The 27,678-nt window shown below is 36.6% G+C and overlaps 1 protein-coding gene across 14 annotated transcripts in view; it reads left to right on the plus strand.

Annotated features, from left to right (window-relative positions):
* PLCB4 (phospholipase C beta 4) overlaps positions 1 to 27,678 on the plus strand; it is a 482,923-nt gene that overhangs the window by 426,791 nt on the left and 28,454 nt on the right. For all 14 annotated transcript variants that reach the window (XM_072634439.1, XM_072634436.1, XM_072634435.1 and 11 more), the window contains 4 exons: positions 18,780 to 18,868; positions 20,811 to 20,961; positions 24,493 to 24,542; positions 24,699 to 24,764. In XM_072634439.1, coding sequence (XP_072490540.1) covers positions 18,780 to 18,868; positions 20,811 to 20,961; positions 24,493 to 24,542; positions 24,699 to 24,764 — 356 coding nt within the window. The remainder of the gene's footprint in view (positions 1 to 18,779; positions 18,869 to 20,810; positions 20,962 to 24,492; positions 24,543 to 24,698; positions 24,765 to 27,678) is intronic.

Consider the following 27,678-nt stretch of genomic DNA (forward strand, 5'->3'; position numbering starts at 1 on the left):
AGCACTGCTTTAACAGGAGTTCTATCACCAAACCAGGAGCTGTTCGTGGTTTAAAACAAAAACTTGAAACAAACAGTGAACCAAAAACCAGTAAATTGAACATTTCTGTTAAACCTCAGCTGATCCCATTTTAAAACTTATACCACTTAAACTTACTAAAGATTACTGAAAACAAGTAAGCAAGCATTTAGGCAATCGGAACTAAAATTGAAACCATAAATTTTCAAATTCTGTCAACTAGAAAGTTACAATAATCTCAGCAGAAGCATGGATTATAGTGTTATGAAGATGATGTAACCTCACACTGTCATTCTACAAATGGAGAAATTGATGCCCAGAAAGATTGTGACTTGTCCAAGGGTACATACCCAGTCATTATTTGTGTGTGCATTGATGTTCATCTGTCCAGTAAGATGTAAGCTCTTTATGGATAGCAACCACATTTTGTATTCTAAGCACATTACAAAGAGTCTTGAACTGTGTAGGTTTTTAGTTAATGGTGATTTTTTCTGGAATTTATCCTTCTGGCAACTAACTTTACCAGTTTCAACACTACCCTAAACTAGCAGAAAGTAAAAGACTTCTGAGTGGCCAAAACTTGTCCATTGGGGAAGCAAATTCAGCCTTTAAATCTCACCCAAATAGCGATATGTAAAATAAAGAAGCAGATCAAAAAGGAGAAAAAAAATGAGGGCAAATAGAAGAAGGGGAGGATACAGAACAATATCAAACAGCCTGAAGAATTCTTAGGAACTGTACTGTGTGTGCCAAAGCATCAAAAAGTCCTACGCACCTCAGCTACCCAAGAGAGTGTCACTGAGTTAGGGCACAATATACTCATTATGTACTATTCATAGTGATTGCTCTGAGTCAGCAAGAGCAGGTTAAATTATGTTCTCTGTTCTCTGTTTAAGAAATCAGGAAAAGTGTAGTATATTTTAGAAATGTTTCCATAAAAAAATAGTTAAATTTTTAAGCTTTGCCACTTTGTGGGTAAGCTTAATTTAACTATAAAATTTACTTAAGTGGAATATTTCATTGTCTTATCGTGATAGACTAATGAGATCTGCATGGGCTTATCATGATTTATAACTTTTTAGACTTTGTCCAAAAGTGTTTAGAAACCCTGATGTTAGAATGTCCATTCTTCATTTAAGTAAAAATTTGGATTATTTTCCTTAATCCTGGGACTTCTTCAAGTTTTCCACATTTAATATAATGGACATTATAGTTGGAATCTTTGTTCATCCATGGTAGTGGTGGACCTGCTGTTAGTCTTAAGTTTGATATTTAACAAGTACTTAATCAGGGCTTCTTGGTTATTCATTTACCATCAGAACCAAAGAAATGTGACAGGTTAAAATGGACCTTCTTGGACCTTAGAGAAGTATAATTCAAAAATGGAATGAGGGCTTAGCCAAGAATAAGTCTTTGGTTTGGGCACTTGGAATTCATTTCAGGTCTTCATCTGTTAAAGTGAAAAACTATAGGAAACTGAAGCCATGAAAATCAGAGTATCAGATTTTATCTTTGAAGTCTTTGCATATACAAATCTCAGATTAAGTTCTGACTTATGTAGGATTCAAAATTGCCACTATGGGGAATGCTTTAGGACAGTGGTGTGCAAGTCGAATACAAACAGATTCCTGCAAGGCAGCATGTTGTCTTAGAAAACCACAAATGAACATTATCTATATCATATTTTATGAGACTTCCAAGTTTGACACTTCAGTTTTTGTATCCAAAGCATTCTGCCACCATACACCCTGGTCAATTCCAAAGAATCAGTTCAAAAAGAAAATTCCAGTTCCTGACATATCAGCATTCTCTATAGAAAGGTCATGGGCAGAAGCATTACAGTTTCCCTAGGCTAGTGGGTGTTTATGGAGATTTTTTTCCCGCTAAGAATATAGGAGATTCTACTATAACAGCTATACAGTTTGCTACAGGAGTTAGGAGAATGAGTGAGGCTGGAGATTTACGTGGGGAAATAGGGTTCAGTACTAAGAGACAGCCAATATTTTTCATGGGACACTTAAGATAATGTCTTTTAAAAAAAAAAATGGGCAAGGAAATGCATCCTCATTTGAAAAGATGCTGTTAATAAGTTACTTGTTCCTTGTGAACAATTTGGGTCTTTTGGGAATTCAAGTCCCTCTTTGAGGGCGGTGTCTAAAATTAGGTGTTCTTAATTTTCCAGAGAGAACATTGGCTCTGAGGGCCTTTTGAAATTCATTCAGCAAGTTCAGTTTCTTGACTAACTTTTGACTTATAAGGAAATGCCACATGCCCCCACGCCTCTGTATTTTACAAAATATTTAATTAAAAACTTTCTCTGCCATTATTTTATCTCATTACAACTAAATTAAAACATCCTCAGTGGCACTAATTAGATTTCCCAGACAAATACTCTTTCTATGAAATCTGGATCCTAGGGATGGATCTACTCTAAATGTTTATATATATACACTATAAGTCAGCTACAGTCCTTTACAAATAGGTCCATAAATACGTTTCAATAAACCAATCACATTCATGAGAAATTAGTGCTGTCCAGGTTTATATTGTTTACAGAAACTTCACAACTGTTTTTTTTATGAGACATTTTGGGTTGCTGTTCAATTTGATTCAATTCAGTAAGCCTTTATTAAATAATTGCTATATGTAAGGCACTATTGTGGCTCTGAGGATACAAAGAAAAAATAAGTAAAAATGGTTTCTGCTTTAAAGAGCTGTTGCTGAGACAAAAAGAAAAGTCATGTATTACAAAACATGTTTTATAACTAGCCACCTTGGAACCACAGAACAAAATCCCAAATATTCTTCATATACATTTATTTTCTTTTGTCTTAAGAGTTCTAAAGTCCATTATTTATTTCCTTATTAAAGAATGTTCATTTGAGAAAATGTTTAATTCATTCTCTGCTAAGAAGTCTCAGATTTTAAATGTCTTAATAATATTTAGGTCTATCATTAAGACCCAGGAGCGCCATGTACTGTATAACTTTTAAACATTTATTTTAAAGATTAGTAAAGCTTCAGTACATTGAAATTTTTGTGATTTAACCCTCAAATGATACATCTTATGCAATTCTTATTGCCTGTATCACTTCTTAAATCTCCCACAGGAAATCAGTTCAGCACTCCCCAGTTTGTCCATCTATTATCCCTCCTTCTGTTACATGTCCAGCCAGTCTCTTTTGGTTCCTACATTCCCAGATAATGTTCCTAGTCCCATTTCCTGTGTGCATGCCATTATTGTTAATATGCAGAATCCTATCTTGTAGTATGCCCACCATGAGTCTCTTCATTACCTTTTAGATGCTTGGCCTTTTTAGTTCACAGATTGAGATTCCATGATTCCCAGCTATATAGCATTACCAGGAGAATGTTGGTGTTGAAAAGATAGGTTTCAAGTCAGGGAATAGCTTGAGACCATTGAAAGAGCTGCACAGTTTCCCAAATGCAGTCCATTATTGTGCACCAAAATGCCTTTCCAAGAAACATACTGAAGGACTAGTTCAGCACTAACCTACATGTTGGTAAGTTGTGGGTTTACCTGTATATCACAATCTGGACAACAGGCATTTTTGGACAACTTGGATTTTTCTTTGTAAATTATTAAACTGGGAAAGAGCATAATTATTCATTAATGGGAAAATATTTCTGATCCATTTTCTAAAAGGTAGCGCTAGACATTGATAAATCTCACTAAAATTGGGTAATTGATATTGTATGCTATCTAATCATTCTAAAGTTATCAATCAATAACAGCATTTTTTTGAGTGCTTAACATATACCAGGCACTGTTCTGTACACTAAAGATGCAAAGAAAAAGCAAAAATCCTCCTTTTCCTATCACAGCTTACATTCTAGTGGAAGAGATGGTACACAATATTGGTACACATAGAGTAGATGGAATGCAGTTCTAGAGACATTCACAGCTGAGAAAACTAGAAAAGGCCTTCTTCAGGAGGTTGAGCTGAGTTCTTTTGAAATTCAAGGATTTGAAAATGTGGAGGTGAAGGAAAGTGAGCATTCATTCAGTGGGAACATAGAGATGGAAAATGGAGCATCATGTGTGAGGATTAGTAAGTAAACCAATATGGCTGAATCATTGAGTACATCCAGAGGAGTAATGTGTCAAAAGTCTGGAAGGTAGAAAGGAGTAGGTCGCCAAGAGCTTTAAGTGACAGAGGACTTTATATTTGAGCCTAGATGTATTAGGGAGCCATTGGAGTTCATAGGGAGAGGAAGTGAAATAATCAGACCTATACTTTAGGAAAAACACTTTGGCAGGTGAGTGGAAGATATCTTGGAGGAGGATCAAACTTGACGCAAGTAGATTAACCAGAAGACTATTGCAGCAGTCCATGAGAGAAGACCCAGACTTGAATGGTAGCTATGAGTTGGGAGAAGAGATATGAGGAATGTTGTAGGGAAAGAAATTATAGTAGTTGGCAATTAATTAGATACATAGGGTAAGTGAATGTGAACAATTAAAGATGTCAATGAGGTTGCAAACCTAAGTGACTAAAACAATGAATAGTGGCAGTCTCGATGGTGATAGGGAAGTTCATTTAGAGGTCTGACTTTGGGAATAGAAGTAATGAGTTCATTATTTTTTTTTTTATTATGTGAAGACATGCAGTTTGAAATCCCAGGAGGCAGCTGGTAATTGGGACTGTAACTCAGGAGAGAGATTCATAACTACATCTTGAAATCATCTACTTAGTGATGATAATTGAATTCTTGGGAGTTGATGGGGTAACCAGGTGAGATACTAATAAAACCAAGGATTCCCAGGAAGAAACCTAGGAGACATCCACATTTACAGGACATGACATGGATGAAGAACCAGTGAAGAGATTGAAAAGGAGCTGATATTGAGTTGTTCCTTATGTAAAATTGTGTTCATGCCAGTTTAATTATCATTTAAGTATTGGCCTACACTCTTTTAATCCATTGCCCCCACCCTACACATGCCAGATTCTTCTACCTTAGCATTTCCTCACCTGCCTCAAATAAAACATTTATAAAAATTTCTAAGAACATACGCACACATACACATTCACATACTGCATCTGTGAGGGCAAACAAAGTAGGATTTTTTTGCTGTTTTTTGTAATGCCTCTGAATAATCTGATTGGGAAGAATCTTTCCCATTCATTGAAGGGCCTGCCCATTGAAGGAAGCTTGATTAGGGGAGTTGTTTTGTAGGAGGCTCACAAGTACCTTTTGTTTTTCCTGTTGAGGCACTGGGTCTGAGGGTTATGCCCTCTGGCTGCGAAAAGTGTATAAATACTCTGAGGGTGAGGTTTTACTTTGGGGCTTAGTTTTTGGAAGGTTTGTGTGCCACATGAGAGACTCTGAGAAACTGCTAAGCAGTCTCCCAGCTTTGAAAACCCGGATGTTGGTGCTTCCCTCTCTGGTAGCTATGGTCAGACAGTTGAACCTGTCTGTTGAATTGTGATGTATGTATTGATTATGGTCAGACACGGGAAGCCATCTCTGTTGATCTTTGATTTCTCCGTATTTTCTCTGAAGTTCGGGTTGCTGACTCCCCTGAAATAGATGAATGACATATGTGCTTGGTTAAAGGACTGATAAATGTGCTTGATTAAAGTGACTGTTAATCCCTCAAGAGTTGCCTTTCCTTTTATGAATGCATATCTAAGAACCTGTGATAGCAGTCTCCCCCCCCCATATATGTTGAGGTGCTTACTGATACAGCATCCTTATGTGATAACAGAAGATGAAGGAATGTCTTTCTGTAACCCTTATCTCCGTAATAATCGTAGCTTTCTATGTAACTACCACTTAGGTCCGTTGCTCTAGGAGTATCTTCTGCCAATGGGACCCTTGGAAATGATCTGTCTGCTTCAGTAGCCTCTGCCAAAATGGTATCTTTTGATGAGGAAGTAATAGGTATAATTTGGGAGAAATGTGACCCAAGTAAAATTTCTGTGAACAAATTAAGACATATTTCATTTTGCTTTCCTTAATAAAATTTGTACTTCCTACCAATAAAAAACTATAAAGTTGTTTTTGTTTTTTGTTTTTTTAAGAAGATCAGTTGGTAAGAAATATAAGCACTGCCAAGTCCTGGGCCAATTGGCCTGTTGGATTCCTGGTGCTATTTTAACTATTTTACTGCAAAGAAAAAACAAAGGCAATTGGAGCTTTGCTTTACAGTGAAATATTGTTGGCTTAGAGAAAAGGTGCACTTACCCTCCTGCCAAAGCCTGGGAACAGTTCTAGCGCTAATGAGCATTAAATGAGTCCTCAGTGTTTCTTCCCACCCTGTTGCTTTTGATACTTGCCTTTTTTTGTTCTTTTCTGGATGCCTATTTGGAGTCTTAAAAAAAAATCTGAGCTGAAATGAAAGCTATTGAAAGTTTTCAGTAGCACCCAGAGCTTTATCATCACATTTAAATGTCATTTTCAAGTCTTTGTCCTTGAGTTCTCTCACCTCTTTGTTCCCTGAGCAGTTCTTATCTCCTCTTCCCTCCGTAAGCCTTAAGATGACAGCTTATTTCCCTTCCCACTTTCCTAATATTTAGAGTCTATTTATGGGTTCTCTAAGGAAGCTCTAGAAGATTCCTAGACCATTCCTCCTCCCTTGAACTCTACTGAAGTCAAACTTTTCCAAAATAGTTAAGAAAGAAGAAGCTGTATCATATTCCCTGCTAACCAATTCTGTTGTCTCGTCCATCAAAACGCTCTAATTAAAATCTGCCTGAAATCCTTATGGCTGTGATTGAAAGCTGCTTCCTCTACTTCAGTGTTCAATGGTAAAAGCTGTTCCCTCTTAAACAGGAGAGTAATGATTCTCTCTTTCAAGTATGCAAGCAAAATGTCTAATGTAAAACACAATTTTCCCATGAGTTGATGATTTCGATTAGCACAACACAGCACCTGAAAAGAGAAAATCTGTTCTTCTGCTGTTTCTCCTTCTCACACATCACTAACTTGGATTCAGAATAGTAATAAAAAGGTTACCTAGGTGGCATAGTGAATAGATCACAAGCCGTATGTAGCTTTAGGAAAACCTGTATTTAAAAGTGGCATCAGACATTTACTAATGTGTCAAACTAAGAAAGTCACAACCTCCATCTACCTCAATTTCTTCATCTGTAAAATGGGGATGATAATAGAACCTACTTCCCAGGGTTGTTGTGAATATCAAATGAGATAATGATTGTAAAGTAGTTAGCATAGCTCCTGGCACGTAGTTAAGTGATACGTAAATATTAGTTTGTAGATTCTCTGAATTCTCAAAGTCTCTGAGTTATATTAATGGACTGTTTTTCTTATTCTTTTCATATATAAGCAATCTTTGGTGGACTGTTGATTTTTTAAAATTTCCTACTTCCCATAGCAGTAAGAAAATAAAGCATATAATAAAATCTTTACTATTCAGATACTATCTCTCCAGAATTCCCAAGCTCCAGAAGAGTTGTAATGCTCCTAAAAGTAACTCTTCCTCCTAATTTCCTCTTCTGTAGAATAAGGATGATAATCCTATCACTGCCAAGTCACTCAGGATTGTGAGAAAAGTACTTTAAAAACATTTAAAGAATGATACAATTGTGAGTTTTTCTTCCTGATCTTATCAATAACTATTATCAATAATAATACCTAGCATTTTTATGGCACTTTAAGATTTACAAACCACTTTGAAATGTAACCTCATTCACTCCTTACCTAGTAAGCCTGTGAGGTAGGGACTCTCATTATCCCCATTTTACAGATGGGGAAACTGAAGTTGAAAAAAAGTAAATGCTTGACCCAGTGTCACCCAACTGTGTTTTCCTTACTCTTCAATTTTTCCTGACTCCAATTCTAGCCACTGCTCCACCTAGCTATCTGGTTTCTTATTTTCATTGGGATTATTGCTTATAGTGCAAGTAGCCTGTGGGAACTAAACAACCAATTAACATAATCTACTTTAGCTGGAAAAGACTCCAAAATTACATTTGTTGTAAAAGTGGAGTGAGAGCACTGTAATTGTGGCGATTCTAATACAACAGGTTTACATGCTAATTAAGATGACTTAGGATAGAACCTTACTGAATCTGAAAACATTAAAGACCTGTGCTTGGTTGTCCAGGTGGACTGGATACAGTGGGTCAGAGAAAAGAGTAAAATAGCTAGTTTACCTTTGGGGGAGGGTGTGATAGAAATAATGAGTTGATGTTTTGTTTTTAAGTACTTGTTAAATACTTATGAATCTTTTCTGCTGTAAGTTCTTTTTGTTTTTCTGTTAGTTCTTCCTTGCCAAATGATGACATGACTTGCACTTGACTTGGTTTTGAGTGAGGGAGGGCTATGCAGGTCACCAGCCTCACTTCTTCTCCAGAGCCATCTGAAACTAGTGAACTGATACTCCTCAGGATGACTGGAGATGACCCAGGGTGGGGCAGTTGGGGTTAAGTGACTTGCCCAAGGTGACACAGCTAGTGAGTGTCAAGTGTCTGAGGTGAGCTTTGAATTCTGGTCCTCCTGACTCATGCACTGGTGCTTTATCCACTGCATCACCTCAGTGCCCTCTGCTGTAAGTATTTCTGTGGTAGAAGAAATAAAGCTATCCCATACCTTAAAAAATAAGAAAAAAAAAGAAAAGTAGAGTGAGGGCTCTGATTTTCTTAATTTCTCTTCAGTCCCCAAATGATACTTGTCATACAAAAGTGGAACATATTATAATTGGCTGAAATATAATTTGCATAATAATTTGCATGTAATTGGTATAGGAGATAGAAAGGCTATCTCTGATTCCCTAGTGGTGCATAGGAAAGTGCCCCTTATCTGTTGTATGGGGGAAACCCTGCAGATAGAAGTGACTCTAAATAGGCATGAGAAGATAGGCAACATGTTCATAGTAGCAGTAGTGGGTTGTGAGTAGTAGATACTATGCTGTCAGAGGAGAGAACCAGTGACAAAGGGAGAAAAGTCTAGGAGCCCAGGCAGCAATCTGCATGGTGAGACTGAGGCCTTCAGGTCTTACACTTTCAATTAAGCATAGTGCCTTCCATCTGAGATGATCAAAGTATCCTCACATATACATACATGCATACATACATACATACATATTTATACATATACTTACATACACATGTATGTGTGTATGTTATTTGGACAAAATTGTTTGCACAAGGTCGCTTGTTTTGTCTGTTGTATCTCCAGTGCTTAGCACAGGGCATGGCACGTAGCAGATGCTTATTACTTGCTTCTTGACTCAGTTTGAAGGCTTTGCTGAAGAGGGGCTGAGAGAGCATAGAGGAAGAGTGGGAGAATAGCAAATACCTGTACTGACCTTAGGAATTCCTTATAGTACCAGGGTATCATGTTAAGGAAGATCTAGGTGTGTAGTACAACAACAGGTCAAGCCACAATACCATATGATATGATAAAGTAGTATAGTGAGTATTATAGTGTATACACATCAATCAATCAGTAGACATTTACTAAGTGCCTGCTATATGTCAGGCACTGTGCCAAGGGCTGAGGATGCAAAAATAGGCAGATAGCTCTTGCCCTCAAGGAAAACTAGCTAATGGAGGAGACAATGCGCGCACACACACAGACACACACACACACACACACACACACACACACACACACCAGACTATGTACAGGATTAATTGGAAATAATTAACAGAAGGAAGGCATAGGAAGTAAGATTGGTTGGGGGATGGCTTCCTCTAAAAAGTAGGGTTTTAATTGTGACTTTAAGGAAGCCAGGGAAGTTACTGGAAGGAGTGGAGGAAGAAGAGTATTCTAGGGATGAGGGACAGGCAGAGAAAATACCCGGAGCTGAGAGATGTATTGGCTTGTTCGTGGAACAGCCCAGAGGCCAGTATCACTGTATTGAAGGTATTCTGTGATATGAATTCCAGCCTTCCTTCAGGGAAAGGCAAATGTTGGAATATGGCTGTGTAAAAGGCCATTCCTACCTTAAATGAACATCTGTATCTACTTGGCTAGAAAAGAATGAGCATGGCTAATGTGGTTGGATGAGTACAGCATCAATGCCTCTGCCGTCTATGGTCTCAAGACTCCTAAAGAGAAGATATTTAAATTAATTACAGATTCTAAATATTCTCACACTACACAATATCATATGAGGCACCTGCCTAAAGACCAACTTCTATGTAATTAGTTTATACATGAGTTGCTCACTGAAAAGGCAAACTAAAATACAATTGCCTAAAGCTGTGAAGATGTGCTTTTGAAAAGGGTTGTTATAACTATTATTAAATCACAGTACTCAAGAAGGTTGCTATGACTTTTTTCAGAAAAGTTTCTTTTTAATGTATTCTGTTCCCCGAACAGTTTTTTTAGTAATAATGAAACTTGTCCACTATAGCAATGCTTACTAAAATCTCTCCAATAAATCAAGAGCCTCTGGATTTAAGTACAATAAGGAAAGGTTCACTGTTCTTGCAGCTGATGCTGCAGGTTTTCCTAAGATATCAGCCTTGGTGACTGTAAAATATCAGTCATAGAGTCTTCCGGTGTAGTACACATTGGACATTTTTCATATATTTTTCTGTACTTTGAGTAAAGGTTCATTTCAGCATTATATTCTTATTTGAAAATAGCAAAGCTGTTCAAGTGATAGATAATTCTATGCCTTACACTACAGGAGAAGTGTTAGGGCCCGAAGGAATTTTTACCTGTGGGTCTTAGAGTGAATGCTAGATTTGGAGTCATGAGACCTAGGATTGAAGTCTACCTAAACATTATGTCTATAACCATAAGCAGGTCGCCTAACCTCTTAGGACCAGTTTCCTAATCTATTAAATGGGTGATATTCTTCCACTGCCCACCTTGCAAAGTTATAAGAAAAGTGCTCTGCAGATTGTAAGGAACTATATAAAGGCAAATTATTGTTCTTAGTAATACAATTATTGTCTTCCTTTTGCTCAGTGTTACCTCACAGATTCAGCTTGTGGCACATAGTTTTATCCATCATCATAGGATCAAGGGACAGTTGATAGAGCACTGGCCCTGGAGTCAGGAGGACCTGAGTTAAAATTCAATTTCAGACACTTAACACTTACTGGCTGTGTGAACCTGGGCAAGTCACTTGACCCAAATCACTTTGCCAAAAAAAAAATCATAGGATCAGAAGTCTCACACTGGAAGGAACATCAGAGGCTATCTAATCTAGCCCCCTCATGTTACAAATGGGGAAACTGAGACTAAGTGAGGTTAATTGACTAGTCCAAGGCCACAGAGGTAATGAATATCATCTTAATTCAAGTCAGTGAATATTAAGCATCTACAGCAAGATAACTTACAGAATATAAAATATTGTTACGAGAGAAATTTCATGAGAAAAGAAATTCATTATATAGAAACCTGTTACATGAAGCAGCTAGGAGGCACAGTGGATAGAATGAAGGGCCTGGAGTGAGGCTTCCTAAGTTTAAATATGGGCTCAGATATTTACTTGTGTAACCCTGGGCAAGTCACTTAGCACGATTTGCTTCAGTTTCCTCATATGAAATGAGCTAAAGAAGAAAATGGCAAATTACCCCAGTATCTTTGCAAAGAAAAACCCCAAATGAGTCACAAAGAGTTGGACACAGCTGAACAACAATTTTTTTTTCAACATTCAATGTTAATGCCATTTGCTTAAGATCCTGGTGAAAGTTCAGTTTGGATGAAAAGTTGAGGCCCAGTGTCATAGCAACACTTGTGTGTGTGTGTTTCTCTTAAGATATGATGAAAGAATCAGTTAACATAAAAAGACCTTTCACTTAATGAGTTATACACAGCTATCTTTAAAACATAGTCAGCTTGAACAACTTGTAACACAAAGGATTGCCGAGGGTTCACTATATCCTCATATACTGTACATCATATATTGAAGGTTTTCAGGACAACTATCTGATCTAGTTTTAAATTAATTTTTTTCCAGTCAACAAAACCACCCTTTCTTCTGCTTCTTACCCCATCCTGCATTTCCCTTCCTCCTAAGAAAGAAAGAAAAATAATACCCTTTTAACTCACATATGTAGTGAAGCAAAACAGTTTCCCACAATGGTCATGTCCAAATAAAATACGTCTCAGTCTACACTGTGAGTCATGATCTCTTTGTCAAGAGGCAGGTAGCAGGTTTCATCATGAATACTTTGGAATTAGGATTGGTCACTATTGATCAGAATTCTTAAATCTTTCAAATATGTTTACAGTATTTGTTGTCACATATAAACCATTCTTCTCGCCCTGCTCATCTCATCCCTCCGTTAGTATACACTAATCTTCCCAGCTTTCTCTGAAACCATCTTCTTCAGTATTTCTTGTAGAATGATGGTATTCCATCACATTGGTACACCCAATTGGTGTGCACACATTCAGTTTCCAGTTCTTTGTTTTCACAAAAAAGAGCTTCTATAGACATTTCTGTACATTGGATTGTTGTCCTCTATCTTTGACCATTTTTGGGTATAGACCCAGTCAACCATCAGTCTAATTTGTGTATACCCTAGAATACCTTAACCATATTCAAACTTATTACACTTGCAGGAAAGATGTAGAATTTTTCTCAGATGTTCACTGGTTACTAGTTGTTGTCCTTCATTCTCAAAGAGGACCAAAATGATACCCCTAGATTGGAGTCAAGTTTCAGCGTGTCCATCTGTGGCTGACGGTTGGCCTACTTGTCACAAGTCTCTCCCCACTCCAATCCATCTCCCACTCAGCCATCAGAGAGATTTTCCTGAGACGCAAGTCCACCCATGTCATCTTCCAACTCCAGTGTCTCTCTTTTCACCTCTGGGAACAAATATATAAACCTCTCTGTGTTGTTCAATGCTATTCATAATGTAGCCACACACACAGACACACACACACACACAGAGCACTTTCTCTTCAAACTAATGACACCAGCTTCTCCTGACACTCCATTTCCTGACTGCATGCATCTTCAATGGTTGTCCATCATGCAAGGAATGCAATCCCACCCCATCTCTGACTCCTGACTTCCATCATTTCCTTCAATTACCAACTAAAATCTCATATTTTAAATTCCCCTTTTATAAGAAGTTTTTCTCAGTCCCTTTTTATCCTAATGCTTTCCTCTCTGTTGATTATTTCCTATTTATCTTGTATATATCTTGCTTGCATGTAGTTGTTTGCCTGTTATCTCCCCCATTAAATTGTGAGCCAATCAAGGTCAGAGACTATTTTGTCTTTCTTTGTATCTCTAGCACTTAGCAAGATGCCTGGCACTTAAGTAGGCACTTAATCAATATTTGTTGACTGAATTATTACTCCTATATTATAGTTAAGGATACTGAAGCAGATTAAAATTAAGTGACTTGCCTAGGGTCATGCAGCTAGTAAATATCTGGTGCTAAATTTGAACTCAGGTCTTCCCAGGCCCAGCACCCTCTCTATTATATCACCTAGCTACCTCATGATAGAAGACCATATAGCAAAGGGGAAGTAGCTTACATTGGGGAAAGTACTGTGCTTGGAATCAAGAAAGCTCTGCATCCTAGACTCCATGTGGCAAAGGACAAGTCATTTAATTTCTCTCTGCTTCAGTTTCCTTACATACTAAACAGGAAAGAGTGGTATCATAGAATAGTGTCTGTCTAGTCATAGAATCAGAAAGACATGGGTTCAGGTCCTGTTTCTGTAATTTGTACCATAAGCAAGTCATTTAGTAACCCATGCCTATCTCTAAGACTACAGGTTACAGATGATTTGGTGCACAAATTTAAAGAAGTTTCCACACTGGGAGTCCTTACTGATATCATCACAGGTTCAGTTTGAAAAAGTTGGGGAGAGGAAAGGCATTATAATATTTTCACTCTTTACTTCATAGGTAGTTTTGAAGAAAGTGCTTTGTGAATTTTAAGTGCTTTATAAATGTATCATCATCATTATTAATATTTTAGTGAGCATACAAAAATACATTTAATTTGGGATGATATTTTCTTAGTGACAGCAGCTAGGTGATGCAGTAAATAGAGTGCTATGCCTAAAATTGGAAGGACTCATCTGAGTTCCAGTCTAGACCCAGACATTTAATAGCTATGTGGTCCTGGGCAAGTCACTTAACCCTGTTTGCCTCACTTTCCTCATCTGTAAAATGAACTGAAGAAGAAAGTGGCAAAGCATTCCAATATCTTTGCCATGAAAACTCTATGTCATGAAGAATTGATTGGACACTACTCAGAAGCAACTGAACAACAACTTCTTAATGAACCCATCCTTGTTCCTACTGATCACCCCTTATGGTCTTTTTAATACCTTTCTCCTCCCACATACTCTGTGATGCAGTAACATTGGCCTCCTTGCTGTTCTTTCTTTGAAGGAAGTTCATGGAAGTTCACAAGACTATCTCCCAACTCTTGGTATTTTCACTGGCTGTTCCCCATGTGTTGAATCCTCTCCTTCCTCACCTCTGCCTCACTGCTTCCCTGGCTTTCTTTGAGTCTCAGCTAAAATCCTCCTTCTACAAGAAGCCTTTCCCAATTACCTTTAACTCAATTGATTATCTCCAGTTTATTTTGTATGTATTTTGCTTGTACTGAGCTGTTTGCATGATGTTTTCCACATGGGACTGTGAACTTGACAGCAAGGACTTTCTTTTGCCTTTCTTTGTATTACATGCTCTGTATAATGTGTGGCACATAGTAAGTACTTTATAAATGCTTCTTGACTTATATTTCTAAGTTCTTATGGGGATCATCCATTCAGTAATCTATTCTAGATGTTGGTCAGGGATGGCTGTCAGGTTTACCATTTTCTTAAATCCACTACTCCCCTCTTGTTGAACATGGCCCTTTGATCTTTTCACATATGTCCTTTAAAATTCTGAGCTCATTAGAGAACTCCCAGTGTACCTCATCATTCTCTTTAGACATAGCTCCATTTTCTTCCAAATCAGGATCTTTTTTACATAGATCTTGCTAATTTCATTTTGGAGAGCCTTCTATCCCTCCCAAGCTGTCTTCTCCTCTAAAGCTGTAGGATGTGGGATCATACTTGTCATTTGTTTTTTTTAACCTTTTGAAATTTTATTTCCTAATGTCTACTGTACATGTTTAATTATGATCCACTTTCCAATTTCTTGGCTATTCTGGATGCTTAGGAAAAGATCCATAATCAGCATCTCAGATATCTTGCAAATGAACAAAATTTGTGTCTGCTAAGAAAATATTTAAATGTCAGTCTTATTTATAGATAAAAATAATTACATAATTCCAGGACCTGGTAGTGTAACCCCCCAGTTAGTTCACAGAAATCATAATATTAGTAATTGGGAGTAAATTTAAATAATGATGTTTATCCAACTAATGAATACATCTGCAGTATTTATTGAACTCAGTCATTGTTTTGTGTGTGTGTGTGTCTAGATGATACCAAAGCAGATGGTAGAAAATTAACAAATTTTTAACAACTCGTTTAATGACATCAAATAATCCGTGGAGTTATCCAGGCATTTTATGAACTATTTAAAATCCATATAGCAAAGATAAATGGACAGAGCATGGAGCAGCATAGTATAGTGGGTTTTGATTCATAGGACCTGGATTTGAATTTTAACTATGCTGCTTATCTTGGTGACTTTGGACAAGCCATTTAATTTATCTGAGCCTCAGTTTCCTCATCTGTAAAATGGGCTGGTTGACTTCTAAAGTCCCTTTCAGTTATGAATCTGTGGTCCTAGAATGAAGCCAGAGATTCAATTCTGCTATGGATTTACTGTATGACCTTGGGAATGCCATTAGGTAGCATTTATCTTGTCTTCAAAGCAAAAATATTGATATAATATATTAATAATATGTATTTAGAGGCAGGTAAGTGACATAATGGATAGTCAGGGAGATGTGAGTTCAAATCCTGCCTCAGATACTAACTTCTGAACCTCATTTTCCTCATCTGTAAAATGGAGGTAATTATAGCCCTTGTCTCCAAATGATCATGAGGCACAAAAGAGATAATATATGTAAATATTTCTTTGTAAACCTTAAGTACTATTGAAGCAGCTGCTCTTATTATTTAGATTATTTATATATATTATTTAGGGCTTTGTGCGTTATAAATTATCTAGCACAGTATGACTTCTGTCTTTAATCACTGATTTTGCATCAGAATATCAAGGTAGACTACCTGGTAATATAATCAATATTTTCTAAATCATTACCAATATCAATCAATTAATCAATCAATAAGCATTTATTAAGCATCTATTATGTATCAGTGACTTGTGCTAAGGATACAACAGAGGCAAAAGATAGTCCTTGCCCTCAAGGTGCTTACAATCTATGAGAATAATCCAGGATTAGTGAAGATCTAAAATTTAATAAGAATATTTAAAAATGATTTTGATTGTGTTTGATGCTTTAGGAAATCTGTATTGCATCTCAGATAATTTTCTCACTTTAAAGTGAAGTTTTTATTCCCACTAAATTATTTCTTAATAAAAGCTTTTTGATTAGTTGATTAATAGAGAGGAAGCATAGTGATTAACTAAGAATCACAAAAATATAGGTTAAACTGTCACCGCTAGTATTTACTAGCTGTGTATGATCATGGGTCAGTCATGCGGCACTTCAGGCAGTTCTCTAAGATTTGTCTACTAAATTATAGGCAGATCTGCTTTGGTGGAGGAAGTTTCCACATCACAGAAATCATGCACCCTTGAGATATGGACATGATTCCTTTGTACTCTGACATTTATTCATGTGTTCATTCTAAACGTTTCTATGTAAGGCACTATATTTGATCTACAAGATTTACAAAACACAGTGAGGTAGAGGCCATGTGTTCGGAGAACACTAACATAAGTAGTGGAGATACATACACATGTCACTAACCATTAATGCTGAGGAATTAATATTCAGTAATTAGTAGCTATTAAGCATATGACTTGCACAGTTTAACAACTTAAGTTATATTATTTCCAAAATCAAGAGGAAGGAAAAAAAAGAAAAATTTTACATTGTTAAAAATTTATAATTTCCCAGTGAAAATGACCTGACATTGAAAAAACATTGTCCTTTGAAAAGCTGTTTTGCATTTTACCTTTGTGATAATCAAATCAACTCAGTCATTTCTCCTGGAAAGGGTCTATCAACATTAATCCTATATGGCTCCACTCAACTATCCTTGGACCTTGGCAAATCAAAATATCCCTCTTAGACCTCCATTTCCCTAATATGTTATTTCCTGCATGAGACTGTAAGCTCCAAAAAGGCTGAAAACTGTTTCCACATTTATATTTGTGTATCTAGTCTTTAGTACAACATTTGGACATAATAAGCCCTTAATGCATTTTTTTATTCGTCTAGTACTTAAGACAAATGTATGTCCTGGAACTAGGATATAGATTATTAACGATGAGAAAATTATATAAAACATCACCACCGATCAGTCATTCAAAATTGTTAGCAGGAGATCCCGGTCAGAAAAATGTAGATTTATAAAAAGGTTGACTTCAAATGGAAAACTAATTTTAGACTTGGGCCCAAGTACATAAGGCCTGAAAGAATATAGTGCATTATATAAATGTCTTTCCTATAAGCAATTTGAACTCAATTCCTTGTCATCATGAAACTCCTAAAGTAGGAGTTTAGCCCCAACAGCAGAATCATCTGTTCCACAGACTTCTCAAATTCCTTAAGTGGAAATAGGACCTACACCCAGGAATGGTAGAGAGGATTGATGAGGTTTGTTCTACTTGGCTTCAAAGACACACGAAGACTTTTCCTGGCAGAATGGGTGGATGAGAACAGTTTTACTCTAGTGACCATGAAGGCAGCCCAAGCAGGTGCTGCAGAGCACTTAAAGCTTGATCAGATAGTGAATATGCCATGGTCATCCACTGCATTTCAGGCCATCATCAGTCATCTTGACCGTTGTCTCACCCCTGGACTTTGATTGACTGTGGAAGAGAGTGAAGCTGATGATTTTGTGCAACTATACCTCACTTAAATCTAATTCACAGGCAAGTGTGGTGTCATTAGTTCGTTTCAAAAATGAAGGACAAACTACAAGAACTTGGCCCTAGAGGTATGGGGTAGAAGTGATAGAGAGACAGATTTAGGGTCAATGTAAGGAAAAACATTCTAATCATAAAAACTTTATCAAGTGGAATAGACTACCTCACAATGTTATGGGTTCCTCCTCAGTGGAGGCATGTATAAAGGTTAGATGACCACTTGTTAGGTATGTTGTATATTCATGTTCAAGCCTGAGTCAACTCATTTAAAATTCTGTGGATTTTCCTTAGCATATTTTTAGTACCAGTTTGGTTTCCTGTTATTGATAAATATTTCCTCTTGAAATTAAAATAATAGGAAAAAAACATAAGTAGCAGGTTGATTCCTGAAAGTTGGGAGGGGAAAGTCACAAATTCCTAAAAATTGTGCATATAAATGTGAGTTAATACTTCAGAGATGCTATGTAAAATATAGGCTGTTATTTGTCTCTTTGTATGCAGATTATAAGAAAGAAGATAATGGAAGAAATGTTCATTGTTACCATATGGTGAAACTAGATTTCAAAATTAAGTTAAATGTTTGAGAAAAAAATACTAGGAAAAAGTGTATAGAGTCATTAGGGAGCTGTTCCCTTCTCCTTTTCTTGTTACCTGGTGCATATTATAAGTTATTACAGCCTTGATAAGTTTTCTAAGAAGAGTAATCACATGAAACAAATGAACAAAAAGATTCATGATGAAGAGTCTTTCTTAAAAATGAATTACATAATTATGAAAAATCTTAAGAATAACATGAGTGAATTTCTTTCAGATATTGTGGATGCTTTGTCAGACCCAAAGAAATTTCTTTCTGTAATGGAAAAGAGAGCAGATCAAATGAGAGCAATGGGTATTGAAACTGTAAGTATTAATTATTAACACAACAGAGTTTATGATCTTGTTAGAGAATACTGACATAACATGAGAAGACCTCATCATGTTAAGTTCACATGCTAAACTCAAACCCTCATGATAATTTCTATATCTGGGCTTAAGTTTGGGACTTCCGCTATTATGTCAACCATCTTAGGAAAAGAAATATATTTTGTTGTCATTATTGTCTTTTGCATGAATTAACAATCAAGCAAACAGTCATCTCAATTTAACAAACATTTAAGTTCCTTTGTGCAAGGCATTATACTACATGATGGAGATATGAAAAGTAGCCCTAAATGTCAAGGAATTTACATTCTTTTCACAGTCAGGATGGGGAAGGTGTTAGCATTTATTAAACAGAATCATGCAAATCTGGAAAACTGGTAGCATAATTCATATCTAGAGTCACTTATCAAGACCACTACCATGAAATTACCTTTGTACCTATATTAACAGGTTCTCACATGTATAATTGTTCATCTTTCTTTTTTTTAAAATGAGAACAATCCTTTGATTGTTTTCTGATCTAAAATACTCCATCATGAAGTAAGAAACATTTACGGTAGTTTAAGAAAATATTACAGAGGCAAATTTTCATGCTGTGCATAAAATGCACAATCAGTTCATTCTATTGAACAACTAAAACTATATGTATTCATTTCTTTTCTCACACCCACTTCTCTCCTTCCCATACATGGAGATTTCTTTCAAGTCAAACAGAGCAAACCATTTTTTTCTGTCAGAACACTTCAGCTTGCTGGCAGCAGTAACTATCCCACTTAGTGCTACTGAATACTCATTCAGTGCCATTGAGGCAGCTACATTTTTCTCTGCTGCTGGATCTTTTGCGGCAGTACTGATGCCTCTTGCCAGCTAATCTTCCCCTTTCATTAAGTGGAGAGGGGCTTGGATCTGGATGGAAAAGAGAACTCTATCGAGGTGTCAAAGAGAGAAGGTGGGAGGGTGTCATAAGACAGACAAATTCTCCACAGTAATAATAGCTGACGGGAAACATAGCAGCACTTTAAGGTTTGCAAACAGCTTCTCATCCATAATTATATTTGAGCTTCATAAAAAAGCCAAGAGACAAATAGTACAGGGGTTATCCCCATTTTTGCAGATGGAGAAAGGTTAAAACATTTGTCCATAGTTACACAGACAATAAGTATGAGATGTGGGGTTCAAACTTGGTATTCTTAAATTCATGCACAGCACTTCTGCTCCCCTGTACAATGGATTAAGCGCCAGATTTGGAACCATAGAACCTACATTCAAATCTCATACCTCTCTGACCTTGGACAAGTCCTCTTTATTTCTCTATGTTTCATCTTTAAAATAACAAATTTGGATTAGTTGGCATCCCAGATCCTTTCAAGCTCTAAATCAGCAGTTATCAAAGTGTGGCCTGGGGACCCCCAGAGGTTATCTTCAGGTATGAGGTTTGAATTTAGCTATGAGGCATAAGCCCCTTTCAGGAGATTCTTCAAGGTCCAATTTATTTTCATAATAATACTAAGACAGTTTATTTTAAAATGCAGTAACTATCATTAGATATACTCCATATAAACAAAAGCTCTTCTGAAGTTCTTCAGGAATTTTTCAGTAGCTGAAGGGGTGCTGAGGATCAAACAGTCTGAAAAGCCAAGCTCTGAACTATGATCCTTTTTGTGCTTATTGTGTCCATCACCCTTTCTCTTCTCACTTTCAACCCATAGTAGAATATAATCTCCTTGAGGGAAGGAACTGTTGAGTTTTTTTAAGAGGGGACAGAGGTTTTGTCTTTGTATACCTAGCACATAGAATGATGACTTGAGCATAATAGATATTTAATAAATGTTTGTTGAATCAGATGGAATGACATCATATTAGTAATGTTGAAGCTTGAAGTGTCATTATTGTGGGTCAAATGTAAACGCATATGTTTCAGAGTGACATAGCTGATGTGCCAAATGACACTTCAAAGAATGAGAAGAAAGGAAAAGCCAATAATGCTAAAGCCAATGTGACTCCTCAGAGCAGCTCTGAACTCCGACCAACCACCACCTCAGGTCTGGGAGCAGGGGTGGAAGGGAGAAAAGGTAAGGTGAAATTCTGGCTCTTTGTGATGGCTGTTTCTGAAGAGTACTTCTCTATAGTCTCTCAGAGATACTTATTGTGTTATTTTACATAATCTCATAAATATTTAAAACAGACACATACATTTGTTCCCATTTGGATTTGGCATTAGTGTTAATTTGCCTCATTTTTAAAAGTAAATAATGTCTGGTCCAACATGGTTATGTTGACTTCATTCTTTCCATGCTAGTTATATGCTCACGACTCCTTCAAAATGCTTTAGACTCACTTGTCTCTTAAGAAATTAGACCATTATCCAGTGTAACAGGATGAATAAGATTAATGATGAAAAAAAGTGGGGGGAACATAAGAGGAAGATGAGTTTCTTGGAAGGAATATTATGTGTTCTATTTTAGATATTTTTGAGTTTGAGGATCTGACTGAACATTGAGGTAGAAATGACCAGAAGGAAATAGGGAGCATCTAGCTTATAGCTGGAACACTGATACTGGAGAGGGTATCTTTGAGAGAGAAGTCAGGACTAAAGATATAGACATAGACCTCACATATGTAGAGGTTTAACTGAACTTACTGAAGTCAGTGAGATCAATAAGGAAAGAATATGTAGAAAAAAGAAGAGGACCAAGAAAGATTTCTCTCACTTGGTGTGAGAGAAAAGGGGGAATCAATACCTTCATACCTCCCAGACCTTCAATACTTCAGTACCTTGAAGATAAAATAGTCCCAACTTATCATTTGGATAATGACCCAGAATGGCTGAAATGGAATGGTATTGAAAGTCATTGAAGCTATGAATTTTACAAAGCTGTGAGGCCATTGAGTCAAATGGATCATCCACATGGATATTGAAATGGTAGAGGATGGGGAGAGAGAACACCCTGAGCCAGATGCTGAAAAAGGCAAAGAGAGATGGGAACATGTCCTGGAAATGAGTAGGTCATAACAGGAATGTCCAGATAGTTATACATGGTATTCCAAAAGTCTTTGTGCACTTTTAAGTTCCTAATAGATTAAATAGCTTAAAAGTGCATGTTTTTGAAAAGTTGTATAACCAGATAGCATAGACTTCTTAAAAGGAGAATTTGTTAAGTAATAACAGTTAACCATTGGGGCACAAAGTAGCCTTGGAGATCAAGCAGTATGCCTCTGGGTCTACTCTGAGTGAATGAGAAGAAAAGTTGTCTCCCTTGGAAAAGTCTTTGAGAGAAGTGAGGGGTAATGGGAGAGGGGGGGGAGACTCATGTCAGTTAATACAAGAGCACTTGTTATCTGGATCAGTGTCACATTTTTTTTTCTAAAAGTAGGAATCAGAAAATACTGCTTTGACAATATATACACATGGTACAGTAGCATTAAGTTTACGACCTCATTTGGGGTTTTGTAAGTTTCCAGAACAAGGGAGTAAGCAAAAGAAGCTCCCACACAACTCTCAAATTATCATTTGAAGGATTATAACTTATTTTTAACATCTGCATTGGAAAGAACAGAAACTACCCTGAAACTTTAAAAAATCAGAATATTCAGTTATTCTGTGTGACATGAAGAAAACAAGAAAATTCAGTTAGCAAAGTCCTTTCTTCAACCGTAGCACTGGAAAATCTCTTGTGTGTAGGCGTCTACTTTAGCAAATAGTGCAAACAGAGCATTATTGATTCTTTGTTTTATGACTGAGTAACCCAAAGTGTCCAAGGACTTATCATTCAGAATGACATTACTATTATATACTTCTGTAGTATTCGAGAAGAATGTAGAGGTATTAGGGGAGGGAGGGAAGGAACAAGTATTTATTAAATACCCACTTATGCACGAGGCACTATGGTAAGTACTTTACAAATATTCTCTCATTTGATCCTCCCAACAACCCTGGGCAGTAGAGGAAATTATTATCCCCATTTTACAACTGAGAAAAATAACATGGATAGAGGTTAAATGACTTGCTAAAAGTCCCACAGTTAGGAAGTGGATAAAGCTACATTTAGATCTGGGACTTCCTGATTCCAGGTCCAATACTCTACCTGCTGCACCACTTAGCTAGGAAGACTTCTGCCTGGAGAGTGACCTGAACCCATACTTACCCTAGGATCTACATTAGGAGTGTGTGTTTGTGTGTGTGTGTGTGTGTGTGTTTAAATGTTATTTATAGGCTTTGCTTTTTAAATCATTTGTTACTTATCCTTAAAGCTTAGTACTGAAAAACTACCAGTGATTGAGGGCTCTGTTTGGGGTGGAGGGTTTTCCTTTTAATCAAGGTTTTATAGAATAAACACCAGAAGAACTGTCAGAATAAATGGATGATCATTCAACCCAACATTCTATCAGACAGAAACTTAGGTTATAAAAACAGATGGCATGGACTGCAAAAAAAAAAAAAAAAGAATTTTTTGACTGGTAGCAATTCAAAAGTGGTCTTAAAGCAGTCCTGGGGCCTAAGAAGTAAGCTTGAGTAAGGTATGGCTGTTGCCATCAGTAACATTAGCCTTGTTAATATTGTAAACTAAATGTCCCTAACTTCCTTATGATGAGCTACTGTGACTTAAAATATAAAGTCAAAAAAATATTCCAGCCAGTCAGATATTTTTTCCCTATCTAGTCTTACCAAAGTGAACTGGTGGTGTAACTGAGGAACATTAAGCTAACTACAGACAAATAATAATATTCTTCATCTACAGGTACATATAATAGCCAGGCTCATGTCTCTTACAATGAATGAAACTCAGAAATATGGGCCTATGAGTTTATTCTTATCATTCCTAAACATACATGCCTCTTATTACAACATTCCTGGAAATCAGATATGGTACACCAATAGGATTACTAGAAATACTTAAACAGAAAGAACTAAATTCTTTAAAAGAGGAACATGCAAAGGTACAATTTTTCCCCTTCTGATAATAGAAATTAAATATGGTATACAGTGCCCTTTAATTTTTCTGGTTGATTTTATTCAGTATTCCCCTCAAAAAATTAAGGAAGCGATATTTGCTTCAAAAGAAAATCTGCATGAAAACAGAACATAATTCTATTGTCTTGAAAGTCTCTTCCAGCTGCTGTTGCTATGGCAACACCTGGTCTAGCTCATCACCAAGACAGTGTGATGAGTTGATATATTTCTTTGGGAAATTCTAGGTCCCCATCACAGTATCCTACTGTACATTGTTTCACTTGGCTTTTCTCTTATACATGAAAATCATTGCTAAAATGCAAATTTAATTTTATGAGCAGTGGAACATTTTGCTTTTGTTCTTTATGTGGTGGTGAATTTGGGACAGTGCTCCAGGAATTTGTGATGCAGTTAGTGATTTTACCCTAAGCACAAACATGCCTTAGAATGCAAAGGTAAAAACGGCTATTTCTCTTAAGCATCCAGTCAGTTGTTTTCCGGTGGGAAGATGCTCATTTCCATTTTCACATTAAATATAAAATGAATGTTTAGACACCTGCCTTCATAAAGAGTATTTGAAATTTTAATAACCTATGCAACACTGTGGCTAATTTTGTATAATCTTAAAAATAAAATATCCTAATTTTTTTAGGTATTGAAGTTATTCCTCAAGTGAGGATAGAAGACTTAAAACAAATGAAGGTAAAGTGACTTGATATTTTTATAAGACAAATTATAGTGTGCATGTTAATATAGCCCAAAATTGTTGATTTTTTATTTTTCTTTCTGTCTGATTCAATGCCTATGAATATAGGAAAACTAATATCAGTGTTTTCTTTTTTTCCTTCTCTCCAATAGGCTTACTTGAAACACTTAAAGAAACAACAGAAAGAGCTAAATTCTTTAAAGAAGAAACATGCAAAGGTACAATTTTTTCCCCTTATAGTAATGGGTAAAAACCTGGACAGTGAGACTGATCATATTGACTTATGGAAAAACTAATTACATCCCCCAAACCACCCGAGAGTATGAAGTAACTAATACAAAAGCTTTTAGTCATCCAAATAATATTGAATTAGAATTCAGTTAACCATTAGTCATTATTTGCCACCTACAGTTTAACAGCAGCTTAGAGCAAAACATAGGGGGGTGGGGTACAGTTACTGCTGTCTGCCCCTGGATGCCAAATTAAGAGGGCATTGGCAGTGTTTTTTTTTTTTCAGCAACATATAAACAACAGAGAATAACACTTACTAGTTATAGTAATGAATTAAACGAATTAAAACAGGGACTGCCTAGTAGGAGACTAAAGTAGGTTCCTCTGTTCTTCCTCTTCATTCCCCCACCTCACCAAATATTTATGGTCATAGTATCTTGAACTTAAAAGGACCCAGACCATCTTATTGAGTCCCCTCATTTATGAAGAAACTGAAACCAAAGGTCACACAGATAGTAAGCATCTCAGGCAAGATGTGAACCACTGCAGTACCAGAGCTCTTTCCACAGTACTATATTAGCCCCAAGTGCATAGGATTGTTTTAATCTCATTCCTTAAACTGATATTAAATAATATGGAACCATTTTAGTGGGTTAAGATTTAATCTATGATTTCTCAAGTGTAAGCTTCTCTACCGCAGAGAAATGCTTACACAATCAGAACAGAACAAGGCATGCTGCTCCACCTGATGGATGTTTTTGGTTGCTTTAGCCTTCACTCTCTGAGCAGAAGTCACAAACAGCAGTAAATGGAAAGAACCATGATGTTCGTGTAACTTGGTCCCCTCATTGAGCTTTGAAATATAGTGTCATGGTTAAAAAATGTACATATTGTCCTGATCCAACCTCTCCCCCACTCCCACTCTGATATCTCTGTATCTAGTTGCCATAAAGTTAACCTATCTCCAAAAACACAAGCAATTTATTTCCTTTAATAAGTCAGTCAGCAAAGCTTTTAATAAGTGCCTGTTACATTCCAGGCATTGTGCTAAGTGCTGGGAACATAAAGAAAGGCAAAAAAATTCTCTGCCCTTAAGAAGTTTACTTTCTAATCAGGGTGACACCTTATAGATATCCTGGTAAATACAAGAAATATGCAGAGCATATGAAGATAATACAGAAGGGGAAGTCTAGAGCAGCTAGAGTAACTGAGAAGAAGGTGAGATTTGAGTTGGTTTTAAAAGAAACCTGGAAAAACTAAGAGAAAGGGGTAATGAGATAAAGGCATTGGGTATGACCAGTGCCAAGCCATGCATATAGGTGATGGAGGATAGCTGCATTTTAGAGTGCATGGAAAGATGTGAAGTTTAAGAAGGCGGAAAAAGTAGGAAGAGACTAGATTATGAAAAGCTTTATATACCAGAGAAGCCTTTATTTGGTAGAGGTAATAAGGAGCTAATGGAACTTCTTGAGCAAGAGATGTGACATAGACTTAAACTTTACTTTTTTCACCCCAATTAACAAATGTTAATAAGTAACAAATTTCTTTTTCCATCTGCCACTTCAACTCCTTAAAAATACAAAAGAAAAATAAATATGTATAACAATATATGATCAAGCAAAACAAATTCTCACATTGGCCACATCCAAAAGGATATGTCTCATTCTGTATATTAAGTCCATCACATCTCTGTTGGGAAGAAAAAAATTACTTTGGCACTTGAGTGGAGGGTGAATTGTGGTAGGGAGAGACTTGAGGCAGGGAGACTAATAGAAGGCTATTGCAGGAGTCTAAAAGAGAAATGATGAGGTCCTGGAATAAGGGTTGGGTCTAAATGAATGAAAAAGAGAAGATATGTACAAGATGTTATGAGGTTAGAAATTATTAGTGAGGACAGATTTTTACTTGGAATGATAGGATAAGTAATTGCTACAAGTATTTCTAGATTGCAAAGATTTCTTATTTCTAACTGAATTTCTGTAGTTCATGAGCATATTCCCTTAAGAGATTCCCTAAACCAAAGTGTTGCCTCACTCGAAGTGAGAACCTGAAAAGACTTGAGCATAAAATGACCAAGGTCTTCCACTGCATCCTCTGGCCACTGGACCCAGATGGATCTGGAGGACTGCACAGCCATCCCTCACTCAAATTCAATTCAGTTGCATGTCATCTCATCATCTCCGATGTGATGGTCCTCTTCAAGAATGAAGGACAAAATCGCAAACCAAACTATGCTTTTGACTATGTTGTCATTTTTCATCCCAGCCTCTTTCCCTTTAACCACATTACCTATATTATCCTTCCTTATCCTGAAATAAGGACTAAACTGGGAAAACTGGGAGTCAAGCCCTACCTTATTTTACCCTTGAACAAGTCTGCCCTACTTTAACCTTGACATGTGTGTGTGTCTGAAATTTTGTGTGCCACAGATTCTTCTCATTGTATATAATAAATATTTCTACATGTGTGTAGAAATAAAACTTTGCTATTAAACATAATAGCTGGCATTTATATAGCATTTTAATGTTTGCAAAGTGCTTTTACATATATTTTTCCTTTAATCTTCACAACCAATCCTGGGAGGTAGGAGCTATTGTTATCCTCATTCTATAGATGAAGAAACTGATGCAAGCAGAGGTCAAGTGACTTACTTAGGGTTACATAGCTAATAGGTGTATGAGGGGAGAATTGAACTGACTCCAACACTGTGCCACCTAGTTGCTTTTGATATTTAAAGGAATCACATGACTAATCCTTTGTTAAACAATGTAAGACTTTTGTAAAGTAAATTATCATCTCCCATTTATTTTTATACTTATGGTAATTTGAAGGGGAAAGAGCTTTTTCATAAAATTAAAATCATCCCAATTAAAAAAATAATAAAAAGGAGAGTGTTCCCTT

The sequence above is a fragment of the Notamacropus eugenii genome, chromosome 1 (genome assembly GCF_028372415.1).
Source record: "Notamacropus eugenii isolate mMacEug1 chromosome 1, mMacEug1.pri_v2, whole genome shotgun sequence".
In the NCBI taxonomy this organism is placed as follows: Eukaryota; Metazoa; Chordata; class Mammalia; order Diprotodontia; family Macropodidae; genus Notamacropus; species Notamacropus eugenii.